General features: G+C 35.7%; 1 protein-coding gene across 1 annotated transcript; it reads left to right on the top strand.

The window, feature by feature from the left end:
• Positions 1 to 6,786: 6,786 nt before the first annotated feature.
• LOC106615453 (isoleucine--tRNA ligase, cytoplasmic) lies at positions 6,787 to 14,426 on the top strand. The gene is made up of 6 exons (XM_014231677.3): positions 6,787 to 7,123; positions 7,185 to 7,803; positions 9,416 to 10,048; positions 11,261 to 12,111; positions 12,172 to 12,667; positions 13,403 to 14,426. Exons 1-6 carry the CDS (start codon positions 6,960 to 6,962, stop codon positions 14,285 to 14,287), a joined length of 3,648 nt encoding a protein of 1,215 aa, XP_014087152.3. The 5' UTR covers positions 6,787 to 6,959; the 3' UTR covers positions 14,288 to 14,426.
• Positions 14,427 to 18,132: the final 3,706 nt, after the last annotated feature.

Here is an 18,132-nt window from a genome sequence, read left to right as displayed (position 1 = left end):
GTGCACCCGAATTTTTTAGCAAGACTTCGTCCCCCCATTGTCAAATTTCGAATTAAATACCCCTATTACGAAAGGCTAGTGCATTATAGTTGTCGTTGTATTTGCGTTGGATACTGAAACAGAATTGTTATTTGCGGAACGCTACAGAAGCCAGTCAACTTGAAACCGTTGATAACCACCCTAAGTTTATTTTTTTGTGAAGTGTTTCGACAGAAATCGTTAAATGAAACATAAAGAAATGGAGAACACCGACTTAAGTCAAATATGCACCATTTTGTTCTATAACTTGTTAACAATTTGAAGGTAATTTCTTAATGCTATTCTTACCATTGACCTAAAACTTACCGAAACAGCCCTTGGCCGGATAAATCCGGGTCAATTACGGTAACGTAGAATCGACTGTCTTAGGGATTGCATAGAAACCCTTATCACTATTGTCAAAAAACTGGAACAGTCGATTTTCATAGATTCACTTGAGGTGACTTTTACGCCCGCAGAATCATTCGCCATAGGCAGGAACAGAGAGAAATCACTTGATGCGAGGCGTAAACTATAACCAATCTCCCGGAGCTTCTGGCGAGTCAGTATGGATGTGTGTGGTCTTTCGTTGTCCTAATGGAACGCAATTCCTCTCCAATTGGCCAAAGATTGTTGTTTCTGGCCGATTGCTTCTACCAAATGGTCCACTTGTTGACAGTGCAATTCTTAATTAAGAGTTTTGCCATAGGGGAGAAGTTCAAAAATTCCTTGCCAATCCCATCAAACACACAACATACGGTTCCTGATCGTCAATCCTGACTTGGCCACCGTTTGCGCTGGGTCAACGCGATTCGACCACGACCTTTTTCGTTTGACGTTGGCTTAAGTGACTCACTTTTCATTTCCGCTTCAAAAATGGATCGTGTTTGTTGCGATTTAGCAGATATTCGGTCCCTGAGTAATTTTGCAGGGTGTCACCATACATAGAGCTTCTTTTTATATTCAGCCTTATTTAAATAGTATCAAACGGTTTTTTGTACATTGGGTAGCCTCTGGGCAATCGAAACAGTGCTTATGTGAGGTCGATATTTTCGACAATTGGTTTTACAGATCGTGGTGCATCTTTCTCATCAAAATAACCAGTACAAAATCGACGAAAAAACTTGCACATGATTGACTGCTACAATAGCCGAATTATAAAAACTGTTCAAATTTTCAGCCTTCGCCTTTATCAAAGGAAAACTGTAAAATATGGGATAGTTCCTTCTTGGTGGTGGTATTCAAGTAATGTATGCTAATGCTCTTTTGAATATAACCGTTTCTTAAAATCTGTTCACTTTGCATCCTGACTATTGGAGACTTACTACTACCAAATCGTCTCCACAACCGTGTCTAAAAACACAAAATACACTTTCATTGCTATCATTTGCCACTTCTTCAAAAAAAGCTGCATGCAGCCACCTCGACTTACCGCACAAACCAGCTAAACCACAAATAAAGCACCGCAAAAAGCACACAATCACAATACGGTTACCGGCAGTCATAACATGCCGCTGCAAGAGTGACAACAATGGCAATAATAACAACAACTGCTAAAAAAACAACAGTTGCAAATCCACACAACTCCAATCCACGTGCAACAACATCCGGCACACGGCCGTTGGCGATGTCCTTGCCCTGTTCCAACTACCCACAACCAGTGTGTTGTCAAGTGTTTGCGGTGCTTGCTAGAACCAACGAGCTCAGCAACGACTATGGCACATTTTTGTGTTGCTTGTTTTGGTTTTTTTGTTGCTGCCGGTGTTATTGCGAACCGAGTTGACGTTGACCTCAAAACACAGCGCAAGAGCCAAGCCTGCAACCGAGTGACCATGCAACAAGCCAACCAACCAAGCAGCCGACCGGGCTTCCATTCCATCGCATCCAAAAAATCATAGAGTACACCACCGAAAGCGATAACGAAAAAAGGGCGATTAAAAGTGTACCAATGCATGCTCCATTTTGCTAGCAATTGTGTTTATGTTGGTGACAGTTGACGCGCTGTGTCCGCCATTTGTTGTCGTCGTCCAATGCTGCAGGGCTGCAATTTTAATTTAAACGCGCACGTTTCGATTACTTTGGCATCGCACTTTTTTCTCACTGCTTCACATCCGCTTTCGATGATCCGGTTTTCCTTTGGCTTTAGCTTTGGCTTTGCTTTAGCTGCAAGTATTTCATTTGCGATGAGATTCGAATTTTCATTGCTCACCAGCTGTTGCGCTGTGCTTAGTTTGGTGGCTAATGGCAATTGATATCATGGCTGTGAGAACGATGTTTGGATTTTAAGGAATTAAAGTGATTGTTGCGCTACTCAGAAGATAACACCCAGGTGTCAACAATGGAAAATATTTTAATTCGAATATAACTATTGGCAATTGCAAAATCGAACTGTGGATATCCTCAGGTGCTACTAATATAAGTTTTTACTGACAGGAAGTAAGGCACAACAGTGCCTTATGGTGTACTACCCCGTTCATTGATGACGCAGTGATGTCGTACAGTATAGATATTCTGTTGAGCGAATTTATCTGGATCACGATCTCTTTAGTAGATTTGAACGCAATTAACTCGACTTAAAACTAACAAAACTAACACTTACTTTGTAAGAACTGAGTACCCACAGAATTCATTGAAGAACCCCAGACAGTATTTTCGTCCAGTCGAAAATGCAACCTTATACAGTAATAAACTCCGAGTAAAAGATTTCAAATCTCAAAGTTAACTTAAAAGTTTCAAAGTAGTTTAATTCCGCAGCGTAACATTAGGTAAGTAAGTAAAGTGAATGTCTGTGACGCATCTAGGCAGTTAGGAGGCTTATTATAAAACCACCGGTACTGAAATCCCCATACTCTATTATGTGCTCTCTGAACCACCCCATGCATCTGATGAAGTTAATCAATACAAATTCTTTTATATGTGTAACATCCGAAAAATCGATTATTTCCTTATACAAAGCTTTGCATTCTATAGTCTGTTCTTATTCTACCTCTTGAAGGCTTCGACAATAGTCATCGTATGGTTTTCTCAGTTCCCTGGCATGTCTGCCAATTAGACTGTGACCTGTTAGCACTATTACTAGACTTCTTATGTCATTACTTTTGAATTTTAATAGTCAGCAATTGGTCCATATTCATATTTTTGTCACGATTGCTTGCTTGTTGAGCAAGTTAGGGATTGATTCCACCTACACTAATCTACAAGTATTATATTTATAACATGTTTGTCGAGTAAATATCTGCAAGTATTCAGAGGCTTATAAATTCTATCCTTTTCTTCGTCTAATAGGTGCCTGCTTGAGCTATTTTATCTGCTTCACAGTTACCAATAGTATCATTATGGCCTGGAACCCATGCAGGTTTATCGGGAATTAAGATGGTAGATCCACTATGAAATCATGGCATTTTTCCACTATGATTGGTGAAACCCTAAGACATTTTAGTAGAGGCTTTTAATTCTGATATAAAATTAATGCAGTTTGTAAATATTGTGTAATATATAACCCCATTTGCAGCGTCTGCTTTGATGTAACTCGATTCCAAACTGCTGATGGAGTTTTTATCAAAAGCTATTTAAAAGAAGAAACCGCAGTACATGGCCTGCCGAGAAGTGACCACCATTAGGAACAAGTTGATTCATGTTGGAAAGAGCCAAGTGCTAATGCACACTTTTAGCCATTAATTTCTACAGACATCGATGCGTTTTTACAACAATCTAGTATACGTAACAGGATAAGACTCAGGTTTATATCCAGCCTAGCTCTGTCAATCCGGCAGCGTTCCTTTAAATTATTTGGGAAATGTTTTTTTCCGAAACAACAATCACGGAAATCGAGCCGAACCCTAACTAACGTAAACTTAACTTAACTTACTTGATGTTAGGTATGAAGGGGAAATGTTTTAATAAATAAAATGAAAAATATAAGCCTGCAAATTTTTTTTTCTTACATAATGTTCATTTTAACATAAATACGAATATACAAAAAAACCTCAACTCCTCTCGTTTCCGTATATACATAAGAATATGTAAAATTTGTAGTGTCTTTTTATAATCGCACGACTTAGAACACTTTCATTGCAAACGCAAAATAATTGAATCAATTTTATTCAAACAAATTCAATTAAAAATGTCAAGCAGATTCTACAGTGGAACTGGAAAAGCTGTGAATACATTAATTCTATTTGTATTTTTGCGATTGCATGGTTTCTTCAGCAAAGTAATAAGTGAGGAGAATAACAGAACTTGTATTTTACTTCTGTATTTGTGAATGCGAAATGCAAAAATTAATCAGTGAAGGATCGCTGTCGACTTGTGAACAAACAAGTTTGCGGTGGAACTGTTTGCGTGATACGAGCTCATTACAAAAAACATTTTCAACTCTTAGTAACTTATACTTTTGTGGTGTACAATTTTTTAGAGTGGTCTGTGGAATGAAGTTATTTTAAGAATTATTTATAAAACGATGACGAAATCTCGAGGGAGTTATTTCAGCATAAGCCCTACTCTCCGAATTTGCCCCAAATCGCCTTTTTATTATACTTAGACTTTAAGAAAATTATCGTTAAAAGAAAAGCCTGAGGCCAAAATAGTTGGGAGGCCACGAACTTGGTCCGCCTGGTTTCTATATAACTTTCCAATGCCGTTAGTTCTTGGAATTTTTTCGCTATTTTAGCCAAAAACAATACTTTTTAGCTAATGCAGAACTTCCAGAAACTATAAGGTGTGATGAAAACATTCTAACGTCTCGACCCCATTTTTATACACTTGCAACATGTTGCTACAATATAATACATAGTTTTGTTCACCTAACGGTGGTTTGTATCACCTAAAACTAAACGAGATAGATATGGAGTTATATATTATATATAAATGATCAGCATGACGAGACGAGTTGAATTCCGAGTGACTCCGTCCGTCCATCCGTCCGAGCAAGCGATAACTTGAGTAAAAATTAAATTAAATTAAAAATACCAACCACGCCTTCTTCTCATATAACACAATATTGTATTCTATCTGATTCTTTCACTTTCCAGTATAAAAATTAAGCACCAATGAACGTATCGGGATAAAACTTTGCACGAATACTGCTTATAAAGTGGCCAGCTTATCACCAAAAATTATCCAAATCGGACCAAAACTATTCAAGCCCCCAGATACCTAATATATGGACAGTTCCTATAGCGACCTTTATATTGAAAATATCAGTCAATCTGTCAGATATATTATAGAAACTCAAAAAGAATCCGTATCTGATAGCAATATGTCCGTGTGTCAAAATTGGGTTGCTTGGATCAATAATTCCCGTAGTCTTCATATACCTAATAGAAAAAAAAATAGCAAATATCGTTCAATATGTGAATTATCTCAACGAAATTAAAATAACGTGTTTTTTCTTATCTTTGACTTTAACTAGTATCAGGATTTTTAGACCCACATAATTGGTGCTGGTATGTGAGGTATCTTAATGAAACTCAGATACCATCTTTTTTATGTAGATATCTTAACAAAATTAACTGAACATATAATATTAGACATACTGCAATTTAATGCCGAATATACATACATATGTATGTGATATTGGACTACCCAAGCCTGATAAAATTATTTGAAAATATGTTCTTGAATATACCTGAACAATGTCAAAAGTTAGTAAAAGCAGCCCAGAACTTTCCTACCCCCAATATAACAACAACAATTATACAATATCACTGTCAATAATTCTTATTAAACAAAAGGCTTTTTTGGATATTATTGACTTTACTAAACTTCAAAGGCCGAAGTAGTAATTTTGGTTCGCAACTGAACAAGATTTTTAATCCCTTTTTTTGAACTAGTATTAGACTAATAGTATATTTTGAATCACAATCAGACCGGTCACCTCTTTTACGATCTCATTATGGAAGTGAAACGTCAAACTAGTCTGAAATGTACTAGTTAACAACTTTAGTTTTCGGTGTTAAAAATAACTAGTCCGAAAAGTAGTAGTTAATGAAAATAATACTTTACTAAAAATGGTGGATTTTTTTTTTTTACTAAATAAATTACTCCACTACGTATGTGAAACAACACTCCACTACGTATGTGAAACAACAAACTAGGCTGAAAAGTACTAGTTCATAACTAAAATCTCGGATTGAAAATGAACTAGTCCGAAAAGTATCAGATTTGTAACAGTTCTAAAACAATTTGTTAATGTTTAATTTTATTATTTATAAAGTTAGTTTTTTTCAGATTTTTTAATAGTTTTTTTTTCATTTTATTTTCTTCAAAAAAATTTTGATTTTCGTTCATACCCGAATTAGATTTTCCATTGCTATATTTGAACTTGTATAAAAGTAATATATTTTTGACCGAAATAGCATTTTTAAATTGCACCTGGTATTATTCTTTAAGTGTACGGTTATACTAGTCTAAAATTCACTAGTTAATAATAAAATTTTCCATATGAAAATGAACTAGACCGAAAAGTATTAGTTTTGTACCAGTTCAAATATGACTTTTTGGTGAGTTTTTTTACTATTATTTTTTCCAAGGTGTACAAGTGTATACATATTTATATATTTTAGATAAAAAATCATTACCAAGTTTCCCTGCAAAATTTTCACCGCTTTACGATTTCTTAGAGTATAGATAACCGCGAGCTATTTTAACCTAAATATAAAAACATACCTACATATACCTACGACTATATACATACATACATACATACATAAAAAGTACCTCTTGTGTTATTCACTCAGCTACTGGCGCTCTAGCGCTGCCGTTGCTTGGCTTGCTTGCTCCGCAATCAGACTAACTATTGCGTCATACTTTTATGCTGATAAAATTTTCAACTTTCTTTACACACGCTTTGCCTTGCGAATTGCAGCGGTGCCGGCAGCAATTCACAGCAGTTGTTACTCATTTGTTTTGCGGTGTGCACGCTAGTTGTTTGGACGTGCTGAATGCTAAGTGATACTAGAGACGTGGCAATGGAACTGCGTAGCGATGACGTTTACCGCGTGCCGGAGACGATACACTTTCCAACGGAAGAGTTAAATATACTGGAAATTTGGCGAAGAGAAAACACTTTCGATCGTTGCATGCAGCTATCCAAGCAAAGACCAAGGTAAGCAGGTAAAGTGCAGTTCTATAGACAAACTTTCACATAAACATGTGTACAAACTTAGGTATACATTTTACGACGGCCCCCCATTCGCCACGGGTCTGCCGCATTATGGCCACATTCTGGCTGGCACTATCAAAGATATCGTGACGCGCTACGCGTATCAGCAGGGCTATCATGTGGAGCGCCGTTTCGGCTGGGATTGTCACGGCTTGCCGGTTGAGTTTGAAATTGATAAACTTTTGAATGTCAACGGACCGGAAGATGTGCAGAAGATGGGCATAGCGACATACAATGCAGCATGCCGCAAAATAGTTATGCGCTATGCAAACGAATGGGAAGCGGTGGTGACACGTATGGGACGTTGGATTGACTTTCGTAATGACTACAAAACGCTCTACCCCTGGTATATGGAGTCGATTTGGTGGGTTTTCAAACAGCTTTATGACAAAGGACTCGTTTATGAGGGTGTTAAGGTGATGCCCTATTCGACTGCGTGCACTACGGCGCTTTCCAATTTCGAATCAGGTCTAAATTACAAAGAGGTAGTGGATCCTTGTGTTGTGGTGGCATTCGAAGCGGTTAATATGACGAATACATTTTTCCTCATTTGGACAACTACACCGTGGACGTTGCCGTCGAATTATGCCTGTACTGTGAATCCGAATTTGCTTTATGTGAAGGTATGTATAAATATCTGTGTATCTAGCTAACCTTTAGTGGAATGAACTACAGAAAAACTACTTACAATTGGTATGAATATTACACACAACTAGTGGACCAACTAATTTTTGCGTACAATTTACGGGTACTCTTTATATAGCGATGTTGTGACTGTCAAGATTTTGGTAGGAAATATATTAATCTCATACTAATTCAGAACAGATAAAATTTAGTTCAAAAAAGCTAGATTATCAAATATAAAAATATTTAAAAACCTTTTCGAAAAAATAAAAATAATAATAATGTGTTAAAAATTCAACTTTAATAAGTTCTTACTAGTAAACCAAAACCACTACGTTAAGCTTAAACCACTACGTAAAGTAAAAAACAGCTCTTGTAAAGTATAGTTTAAAGCATTTTGAAACAATTCTTCAATAGATCGTTTTATAATTGGTATATAGTTCTGAAACTTTCGGACTAGTTCGTTTTCACTCAGAGATTATTAACTAGTTGAATTACATTTGAAAATAGTTGGACGCTTCAACTTCATTGTGATATCTTATGAAATTTGCTTGGTGATATTTTGGTTAGAAATCTACCAGTTCTTTACTAGTTAAAAAGGCAAACAATTTATGTCAAATATGAACCAAAATTTGTTCTCGGACCAGTTCATTCATTACCAAAAACAAGTAACTTTCTGAGTAGATTATTATTATAGAGTAATTGGATGATGTAATGCCTGATACAAATCAGGTCATTTTAGACCTAGTTCATTAGTAAACTAGTGTTTAACTAGTATTGTTTCAGAACTTTGTCTTCAGTCGGGATTTTCTAGCCAAAAATTAATACATTTCCGACTAATTAGATGATTCACTAAAAGTTTGTACAAATATTGTTCTTTCATTTCAGCTTTTTGTTGTTGTTACGGTTATCTAAACTTTATGTAAGCCGGTGAGATCAGGTTAAAGCGATCAGGTTTGCTGGGCCAATGAAAACTGGTTTTTGCAAAACCTAGGCTACATTCCAAATTTTTCTGGTAAAGCATCCCTGATCCTTTTAAAAACAATTTTTTTTAGGTCGGACGCGCCTTTTTTAATGGTATACTATCTTGATTTTTTCTGAGAAAATTTTCTTTAAATTTTTAAGATTTATAAAACGAACTTAAAAATCGTTTCCGATATATAGTGACCCAGATTTTAACAAAATCATGATGAATCAAGCGCGTAAAAAGTTCTTGACTTTCTATAAAATCCTTATTTTAGTAGCCTCATTTGTCAAACATTTCGTTGAGCTTCTTTAAAATAAAATCGAACAGCGTTTGAATAAATTTTTTGATTTTCCATAAAATCTTTGGGTTTTTAAGGTTCCGTTTGATTATGCTCTAGAGTTTTGAAACATTTCTAGGTATATTTGTTGTGATTTCAAAAACTTTTAACAATAGTATCATGGATCATTTGATAACTACGTAGCTTGATTCCGAGCTCTTTATAAAATGTCACCTTTCTCATATTAATCATAGCAAAGACAGTCTTTAGATTAAGCAGGATTGAAAAAAGGGTTTACCAAATATCTTTCCTGTAAAAATATTATTATTAGCCCATTGTAGATATTAATTTTTTTTATTTCCATCAGGTTCTCGACAACAAAAGTAACCGCTTTTTTATATTGGGTCAAACACGCTTGAATTTCGTTTACAAAAGTGAAGACGATTATGAGATTATCACAAAATTCTACGGCAGCAGTTTGGCCAATGAACCATATAAGCCGCCGTTCACATATTTCATCAAAAGAGGTGTAGCTGTAAATGCATTTCGTATACTAGTCGATGATTATGTAACCGAAGATACCGGCACGGGCATCGTGCACAATGCGCCCTACTTCGGCGAAGACGATTATCGCGTGTGCCTCCATGCAGGTATTATAAAGAAATCCAGTACGCCAATTTGTCCGCTCGACGAAGTGGGACGCTTCACGGCGGAGGTCACCGATTTCGCGGGTATATTTGTTAAGGATGCCGATAAGTTGATAATAGCTAAACTAAAGAAAATCGATGTATTAGTCTCAGTCGGACAAGTTAAGCATGGTTATCCGTATTGCTGGCGTTCAGACACGCCATTAATATACAAGGCGGTGCCATCATGGTTTGTACGCGTGGAGCATATGTCCCAGAACTTGCAAGAATGCAGTGCGCAAACTTATTGGGTGCCGGAAGGTGTACGCGATGGTAGATTCGGAAACTGGTTGAAGGATGCGCGCGATTGGGCGGTAAGTATTTTAAAATTTTCTTATATGTAATTATTCAAGTAAATTAGGTACTAAATTGTCATTATTTGAATTGAAGATCCACCTTCTAATGTTATACTTTTTATAGGAAAGCTTTCAGCTTAGACTTTTGCTCGAGTATAAAGACATATGCGTCAAAGAGTCCTTAACATTGTGAACCTAAAATTAGAAAAATACTGGATTAAATGAGTGCTTTAACTCTCTAAGTTGCTTAAAATCTTAAAAACTGAGACAAAACTCGTTAAGAAGTACCGGTATGTACTTCAGTGTCGAGAACACTACTTGCATCATACATAAAACAAGAAAAAACGTTAACTTCGGTTGCACCGGAGCTATAATACACTAGAAAATACAAGGGTTCCTTACAAGAACTTGATTCCGATCTTTCAATTTGTATTGCAGCTATATGATATAGTTATCTGATCTGAACAATTTCTTCAAAGAATACATTGTTGCCTTAGACAACAACTCATGCTTAATTTCGTGAAAATACCTCGTCAGATTAAAAAGTTTTCCATGCAAGCACTTTATTCCGATCCTTCAGTTAATATGGCAGCTATATGCTATAGTGGTCTGATAACGGCCGTTCCAACAGAGAAGCAGCTTTTTAGTGAGAAAAGGACAGATGCAAAAATTCAGATCGATTGCTTAAAAATTGAGGGACTAGGTCGCATATATATAAATCTACTCAGCTCATCATGCTGATCATTTATGTATTGTATATATTTTATAAGGTCTCCGACGTTTCTTTCTGGGTGTGACAAACTTCGTGGCAAACTTAATATACCCTGTTCAGGAAATAAAGATGAGACTTAGTCTTTAAAATTTTATACAGTTTATTATGTAAGTTTACATCTTCTTTAATTTGAGGACACTCACATTTCTGACATATTTTCGTCCGCTATACAGGGTGGGACAAGTCTTAAAGCTTAAAGTGTCATAAGATAGATACTTTTTTTCTGAGAAACGCGAGTAAAAAACTGGGAAGGAAGCTGCCGACTGTCCAAATCAATCTCCCTGCAAAGGAGTCTGTGGACTTAATTAAAACTAACATGATTACATTATAAAAAAAAGAGACTGTAAGTTCTTGGGTTACGTTCTTTCGCATGTTCATTGAAAAATTCCTTTTTTTATTTAACAATCTATTAACACATCTTAATATAATATTTTACACGCCCAAATTTTCACTTTCAGGTAAGTCGCAATCGTTACTGGGGCACTCCCATTCCCATCTGGCGTTCACCCAGTGGCGATGAGGTCATTTGTGTGGGCAGCATTGAACAATTGGCAGAATTATCCGGAAAGCACATCAAAGATTTGCATCGTGAGACAGTTGACGAAATAGAAATCCCCTCTGCCATTCCAGGGAATCCGCCATTACGTCGTATTAGCGCCGTCTTTGATTGTTGGTTCGAATCTGGCTCAATGCCGTATGCGCAACAACACTTTCCGTTTGAAAATAGCAGCGATTTCATGAGCAACTTTCCGGCCGACTTCATTGCCGAAGGCATAGATCAGACACGTGGTTGGTTTTATACGCTACTGGTTATTTCGACGGCTCTATTCAATAAGGCGCCGTATAAAAATCTTATTGCGAATGGGCTTGTGCTGGCCGCAGATGGGCAGAAAATGTCGAAACGTAAGAAAAATTATCCAGATCCAATGGATGTGTTGCGTAAATACGGCGCCGATGCCTTACGTTTGTATTTGATAAACTCGCCGGTGGTGCGCGCAGAGAATTTGCGCTTCAAGGAGGAGGGCGTGCGTGACATCATTAAGGATGTGTTGCTGCCATTATATAATTCGTATCGCTTCCTACTACAAAATATTGCACGTTACGAGAAGGAAGATCTGCGCGGCTCAGCGCGTTATTTCTACGACAAAGAGCGTCATGCGCGCGCACTGGTACACACCAATTTACTCGATGTTTGGGTAGTTTCAATAAAGGAGTCTCTTATTGACTTCTTCGCCAAGGAGATGAAACTGTATCATTTATATACAGTAGTGCCGCGCTTGACTAAGTTTATAGATCAGTTGACGAACTGGTGAATCATCGATTTAATACCACTTACATAAACAAGAAATAATTTATTTTATCTTTTAAGGTACATACGCTTAAACCGTCGCCGTCTTAGAGGTGATCAAGGTGTCGTGGACTGCCTACAATCTTTAGATACACTTTACTCGGTACTCTTTGAGTTGATCCATCTACTAGCGCCTTTTACGCCATTTCTCTCCGAATATATTTACTTACGCCTGTTACCGTTTCAAGCGAAGGCATCTGAGGTTGCAGCAGCAACTTCGGTGCATAATCAAATGTTACCAAAAGCGAATTTGAAGCTAATTCGTCTTGATATTGAGAAATCGATGACTTTGATGCAAACCATTATCGAATTGGGTCGAGTGATGCGTGATCGTCGCACGGTGCCACTAAAATGTCCACTCTCAGAGATAATTGTAGTCCATAGAGATCCAGAAATTTTAACCTCTATCGAGCGATTGTCCAACTTTATACTTAATGAGCTAAATGTACGCAAGCTGACACTCAGTTCCGATAAAAGTAAATACGGTGTTACATTACGTGCGGAGCCGGATCATAAGGTAAGTTATGTTAGGAAGTATAGTATTGTATATTAGAATATTTAAATTCGTTGAATGCGGAACTCCTAAGCTTCTATTATTGATTTTCATGTGAACGGAATCAGAAGTTGAACCTAAAGCGACTTTAAAGAGACGGACTTTTTCTGACCCAACCGCCTTACCTTCCATTGGTCATCTAGTTCAGAACTTAAGATTTTATCGTTAATTTTCTAGTAGCTGGACCTTATTAGTATTTGAGGAGTTGAACTCACAGAATATTTTCGGAAGAAATAGAACTACGAATGCGTACCCAAAGAATTTATTATACTCAGCTCAGTTAAAAGGACGCCGAGACCTAGTAGCCGTAGCAGAGTAAAGTGAATTAATCATTATCACAAAATAGGGCTCAAATCTCATCTAAGCAAAAATTTGATAAATCTGGTTATATAAAGGGGATTAAGTAGTAGTGGTCTCATGAAAAAACATCTAATAAAAGCTGGCAACTCCCTTTTGTCGAAAACTTGGAAAAAGTACCAAAGCTCGGTCCAAAATCTAGCGATAGGTGTAAAGGCCAACTTTATTATAAATTTTAATTAATAATACTTAAACCATATAATACTTATAAAGGTATTTATCGGATTATTAATGCCAGATATATTGATAGGCTATTAGTTAACGGTAACAGGCGTGGATGCAATCTTTAAGACTCCGTCTCTAAAAAAAACTATAACTTTCCATTTCTATTATTTTTTTTAGATATTGGGTCAACGCCTCAAAGGGGACTTTAAAACTGTAATGAGTGCAATAAAATCATTAAACGACGAAGAAATACAAAAGCATCTCTCCAAAGGCTACTTCTCTATAAAAACTCATCGCATTGAGCTCTCGGAAGTGCGTTTAATTTATTGTGTGTCACAAAATTTGAAGACGAGTTTGGAAGCAAATAGTGAAAATGACATACTCGTCTTACTGGATATGACACCAAACGCCGAGTTATTGGAAGAGGGTTTAGCACGTGAGATCATCAATCGTATACAAAGGCTAAAGAAGAAAGCGAAATTGGTACCAACCGATGAGGTGGTAGTATTCTATCGATTAATCAAAAGTGATAACCATCAATCGGAGAGTGCACCGACTAACGAAATAACAACCGTTATAAGAAAATACGAGAACATGATTACAACAACCGTTAAATCGGCGCTTTTATTGTATAACGATGAAGATAAAAGCAAGCTAAACGTTATTATAACGGAGTTAGTAACTGTTAAAGGCGTAAATTTAGAACTGACTATTTGCTCACCAGAAAAGCATGGGACGAAAGAAGTGGAAAGCGTGAATATTATGCTCGCCGATAACCTCGACCCACGTTTTGGAGGAAATAGACGAACAAGTTTGCATTTGAGGAATCTCGAAAGCGGAGAATTTATTACACTAACACAACTGCATGCCGAGGTTAATATGAACTTTGGCCTTTATGGCGTGAGCTATAACGTTTACTGCTTTGATGAAATACAACAACAAATACATATGTTAAGTGCGTGTCAATTGAATGAAAAACTAAGGGGGAAGCTATTGGTGGTGGCGCGGAGCGCGAGTGATGTGAGCAGAGCACTTTTTCCAGCAGATCATGTAATGAAATAAGATGCATAAATACATAAGTATATACACACGTACATATATTAAACTAATTGTTCGTGAAAATTTGCAAACATTGCTTATAATTTGTTAAAATATGTATAGCAGTTGGAATTATTTAATAAATTTAATTTATGAACAAGAATTTGATAGAAACTTAATTGTTATTCATTTTATACAATATAATGCAGAACGCATATATGATATAATTTGAGATATCAACGTCTAAGTATTTTTAACCGGATTTAGTTTCTCTCCTTGTGATCTGCCGCACCCAGTAAACAATTGGGATGCATACAGTATCAAAGTATTTATGGCTTTAAAAATCGCAGATGTTGATCTCCCCATTTTTGATTTTTAGTTCCTAAAGTTTCGTGAAACCGTCTTCTAGAGTACTCTAGTCTAGAGGTCCGAATTCTGAGCGATTTTAGCTTATAATTTTAATTTTTTTTTATTTTTACCCTCTTTTTTTTCATATTTTTATCCCTGAAAAGGGTATATTAAGTTCACCACGAAGTTTGTTACACCCAAAGGGAGACCCTACAATATATATATATATATGTATATGAGTTATCGGCGTCACGAGCTGAGTTGATCCGCACGATATGTATTTCTTCACTTTCTGGTATATCGATCTGAAATTTTGCACACATCCTTTTCTCCCAAAGATGCTGATCATTTGTCGGAACAGCAGATACGGAAGTCAACGTTTTTTCTTGTTTTATTCATATTTTACATAAATTAAATTTCAAATATTTTTAATTGTATTAAAGTTATGTGACCTTGAAGTAGACGTGAAAAAATGGCACCGCTCTCGTCGTCACGATTTCCATCCTTGTGATCATCTCAAAAATAAAACAATAACGGATTTTTATTTGTTACAAAAGATTTAATACAATGGATTTCTTTTCCAATTTTAAACTCTCTCAAATTTTTAAAAAGACTGCAAAATAATATTTATTTTTATACTTACGATTGAGAGGTTTTTAAAGAATATCCATGCCAAATTTCAAGTCAATCGATCTTAAGATATCGCATGGAAATAAGTAGTTGGAAAATTCCACTAAAGTTTTATTCAGCACTAAATCGCCCGAGTTGCCAAAACACTAAAACAAATGTTTTTTAAATCATTTTAGGGAGATATTTTTGAATATCTACAATATTGAAATATGAGAATTTTCGATTCAAATTTGCAATATCTTCGGAAGGGTATAAGGTGGAGGAAGATTACCTACTTAAAGTAATAGGTTTATTCACGCAATATTTAAATTTTTGCTAATTGAGTCCAAATTACGGTATAATTTTATTGGTGCCAATTTCCTAGAGGGTTAGCTGCCAAACCAGCTATCAAAGTAAACATGCAAGGACCTATTACTGTACAACATTTACAAATCTTGGTATTTTTTTACAACTACATTACTGTTGAGCACAAACAGATACCTTAATTGAAGTATAAAAAATTTTATAAATGAAGTTCAGACTCCTTAGCCTCGAAGATATTATTGACCCATAGATTTTTAAAAACTGAAAAGGAGCCAATGTATCGTCAATGTTAAGCTCTCCAAGCACATGGTCCCTAATATTTCTAGTTCCTCACGTCAGTCGGCACAACAAGAGCTACCGCGCTTGAAATCATAACTTTATTAGCACGAAGATTCTCAAGGAATCAGTTGGCCAATTGGTAATCTAGGTCATGTGATTTGACGCCATTAGAATATATTTTAAAAAGGGTAAGTGAAGTTAATTAACCATGATGATAAACCACATACGACTAATCGGAATTTGACCACTTACTGATGAGTTTAGGCTGACTAAGATGGACAAATAGGCCCGAATTCTAGTTCATCCACAATCCTTTAGATAAACTTTTTTTATTTGATAGGCTAATTTTTCTTGTTTTTTCTCTTCTATCGCCACTTTTAATATTAATCTTATTTGCCACTCCTCTCATAATCAATCGTGCTTATGCGAAATGAAAGGAGGAAGGGAGTTTAAGAGCTTTTTAGAATTTCAAGTATATAAGCATTCTGAGTATATCTCTAGTAAATTTCCTTGGTAAGAAAGGTAATGATGAAAAAAATTAAGATGGAAATAAAAGGACCGCATGTGGTTGGCATTCTTAAACGTGCTTATTTATTTTTAAATAAGGAAAAAACGAATATTTACAAAGACGCAACAATTTTAGTAAAACCAAGGAGATAGGTAACACCTATAGTTAAAATTGTAACTGAAATATAAGGTCTATGTTAGTAAAAAGAAATTCATTATTTATAGTTTATATGTAATAAGAATGTAGATTTAGGTCAAATATGCACCGTTTTGTTCTGTAACTTGTTGCCATTTTAAAGGGAATTTCATCTCATAGAAACCGTCATCCCTATTGGCAAAAAAATGGGACAGTCAATTTTCACAAGCCTCTCTTGAGGTGAATTTTTTACCAGCAAAATAATTCGTCATATGAGGTAAATATATAAAAACCTCTCAACTGAGCTCCTGATTTTCTGACCTATTGATGTGTGTGGTCTTGAATGAAGAGTTAAGTCGTAGTAGATGATTCCCTGCCAATCTCATCAAATACGTAGCAAAACCTTATCGGTCGTCAATCCTGGCCTGGCCACTGTTTGCGCCGGGTAACCGCTGTCGTTACCGTAAGTTACCAAATTTTTATTACCCGTAACCATACGCTCCAGAAATTTTCGATTTTGTGGCTATTCGCAGCGCAGTCGCAGATTAAAATTCCGTCCAATGAGATGAATTTATTAGAATACAAATTTTTATGTTAAGAATGGAATTTGGTATGAACTGGAATTTAAACAATGTGAAACTTAAATACAAATAATTTAACTCAACTAGGAATTATATTATAATTTTTGTTACAAGAAATTTATGAAAAAAGGAACGTATTGGTATTGGAACAATATTTATAAAATCCTCTTTTTCTACGAATATCACTTCTTCCGTGAAATTATGCCGATAGTAATTTACGTTGCTCACCAACCAGATTTATGTATTGCTACCTTTTTACGGTACTTTTTTTGCCAATCAAATTATGCCAAAAGAATTTCTCTTTGCTCTTTTTTCAAATTCTAAGTCACGTCTACCATTAAATAAAGATAATCGTAGATTTTCCATTCCATCCAATTCTTCAATTTCATACGTCAATTCTTTGTATTAAACTTTAAATATATTAAATGACATGAACTTTTATATATGTTCTTCCGAGAGCTGAGCACATAAATTAGCATTAGAGTGGTTTATATCGGGATCAAAATTGTTTCAAAGCTGGAATCTTTGTGTAAATAAATCACCTAATTATGTATGTCCCCTCATGTTATTTTAATACTCTTTTCCACTATGTGGTTAACTTCTTAAACCATGGACTCTTTAAAAGCATATTGAAACTATGTATGTACGTTATTTCTCGTCGGCAGACGGTTTTTTCATTAATAATAAATGAAAATATAGAAGGTGGCAGGTCTTCGGTGTTTACAAAATACTGTAAATAAAGATTCTCTCTTTCTTATTATTCATTGTTCCTTTTATAGAAAGGATTTGTGAGAGATTTTTGAAAACTCTTTGACATAGTTCTAATATATCATCTATCTCAAAGTGTTTTCAGTAGTATTTCAGTTGAAAGCTCACGGTTACGTTATCATAAGATGAATGAGGTTTATTAGAACCCCGGCAAGTAAAAATTCATTCACCACATATACCTAACCTATGCATCTTAACAAGAACAACGAGCAAGCAATTATATATAAAGAGCTTGTTTACTATTGCATTATTTCTAATTTATTCACATTTCTTACATCCAAAACAAGTAATTTCTAATGATGGTTTGTGTTGTATGT

The sequence above is a fragment of the Bactrocera oleae genome, chromosome 5 (assembly GCF_042242935.1).
Source record: "Bactrocera oleae isolate idBacOlea1 chromosome 5, idBacOlea1, whole genome shotgun sequence".
In the NCBI taxonomy this organism is placed as follows: domain Eukaryota; kingdom Metazoa; phylum Arthropoda; class Insecta; order Diptera; family Tephritidae; genus Bactrocera; species Bactrocera oleae.
The sequence above is the reverse complement of the archived record's forward strand: the minus strand, read 5'-3'. Positions and strand labels throughout refer to the sequence as shown.

Bases quoted from the DNA above. Each gene is read 5' to 3' on its own strand.
- LOC106615453 (XM_014231677.3), top strand. From the start codon at position 6,960: ATGCTAAGTGATACTAGAGACGTGGCAATGGAACTGCGTAGCGATGAC. The intron at 7,804-9,415 runs GTATGTATAAAT...TATTTCCATCAG, and splicing joins CGAATTTGCTTTATGTGAAG to GTTCTCGACAACAAAAGTAA. The intron at 10,049-11,260 runs GTAAGTATTTTA...TTTCACTTTCAG, and splicing joins AGGATGCGCGCGATTGGGCG to GTAAGTCGCAATCGTTACTG.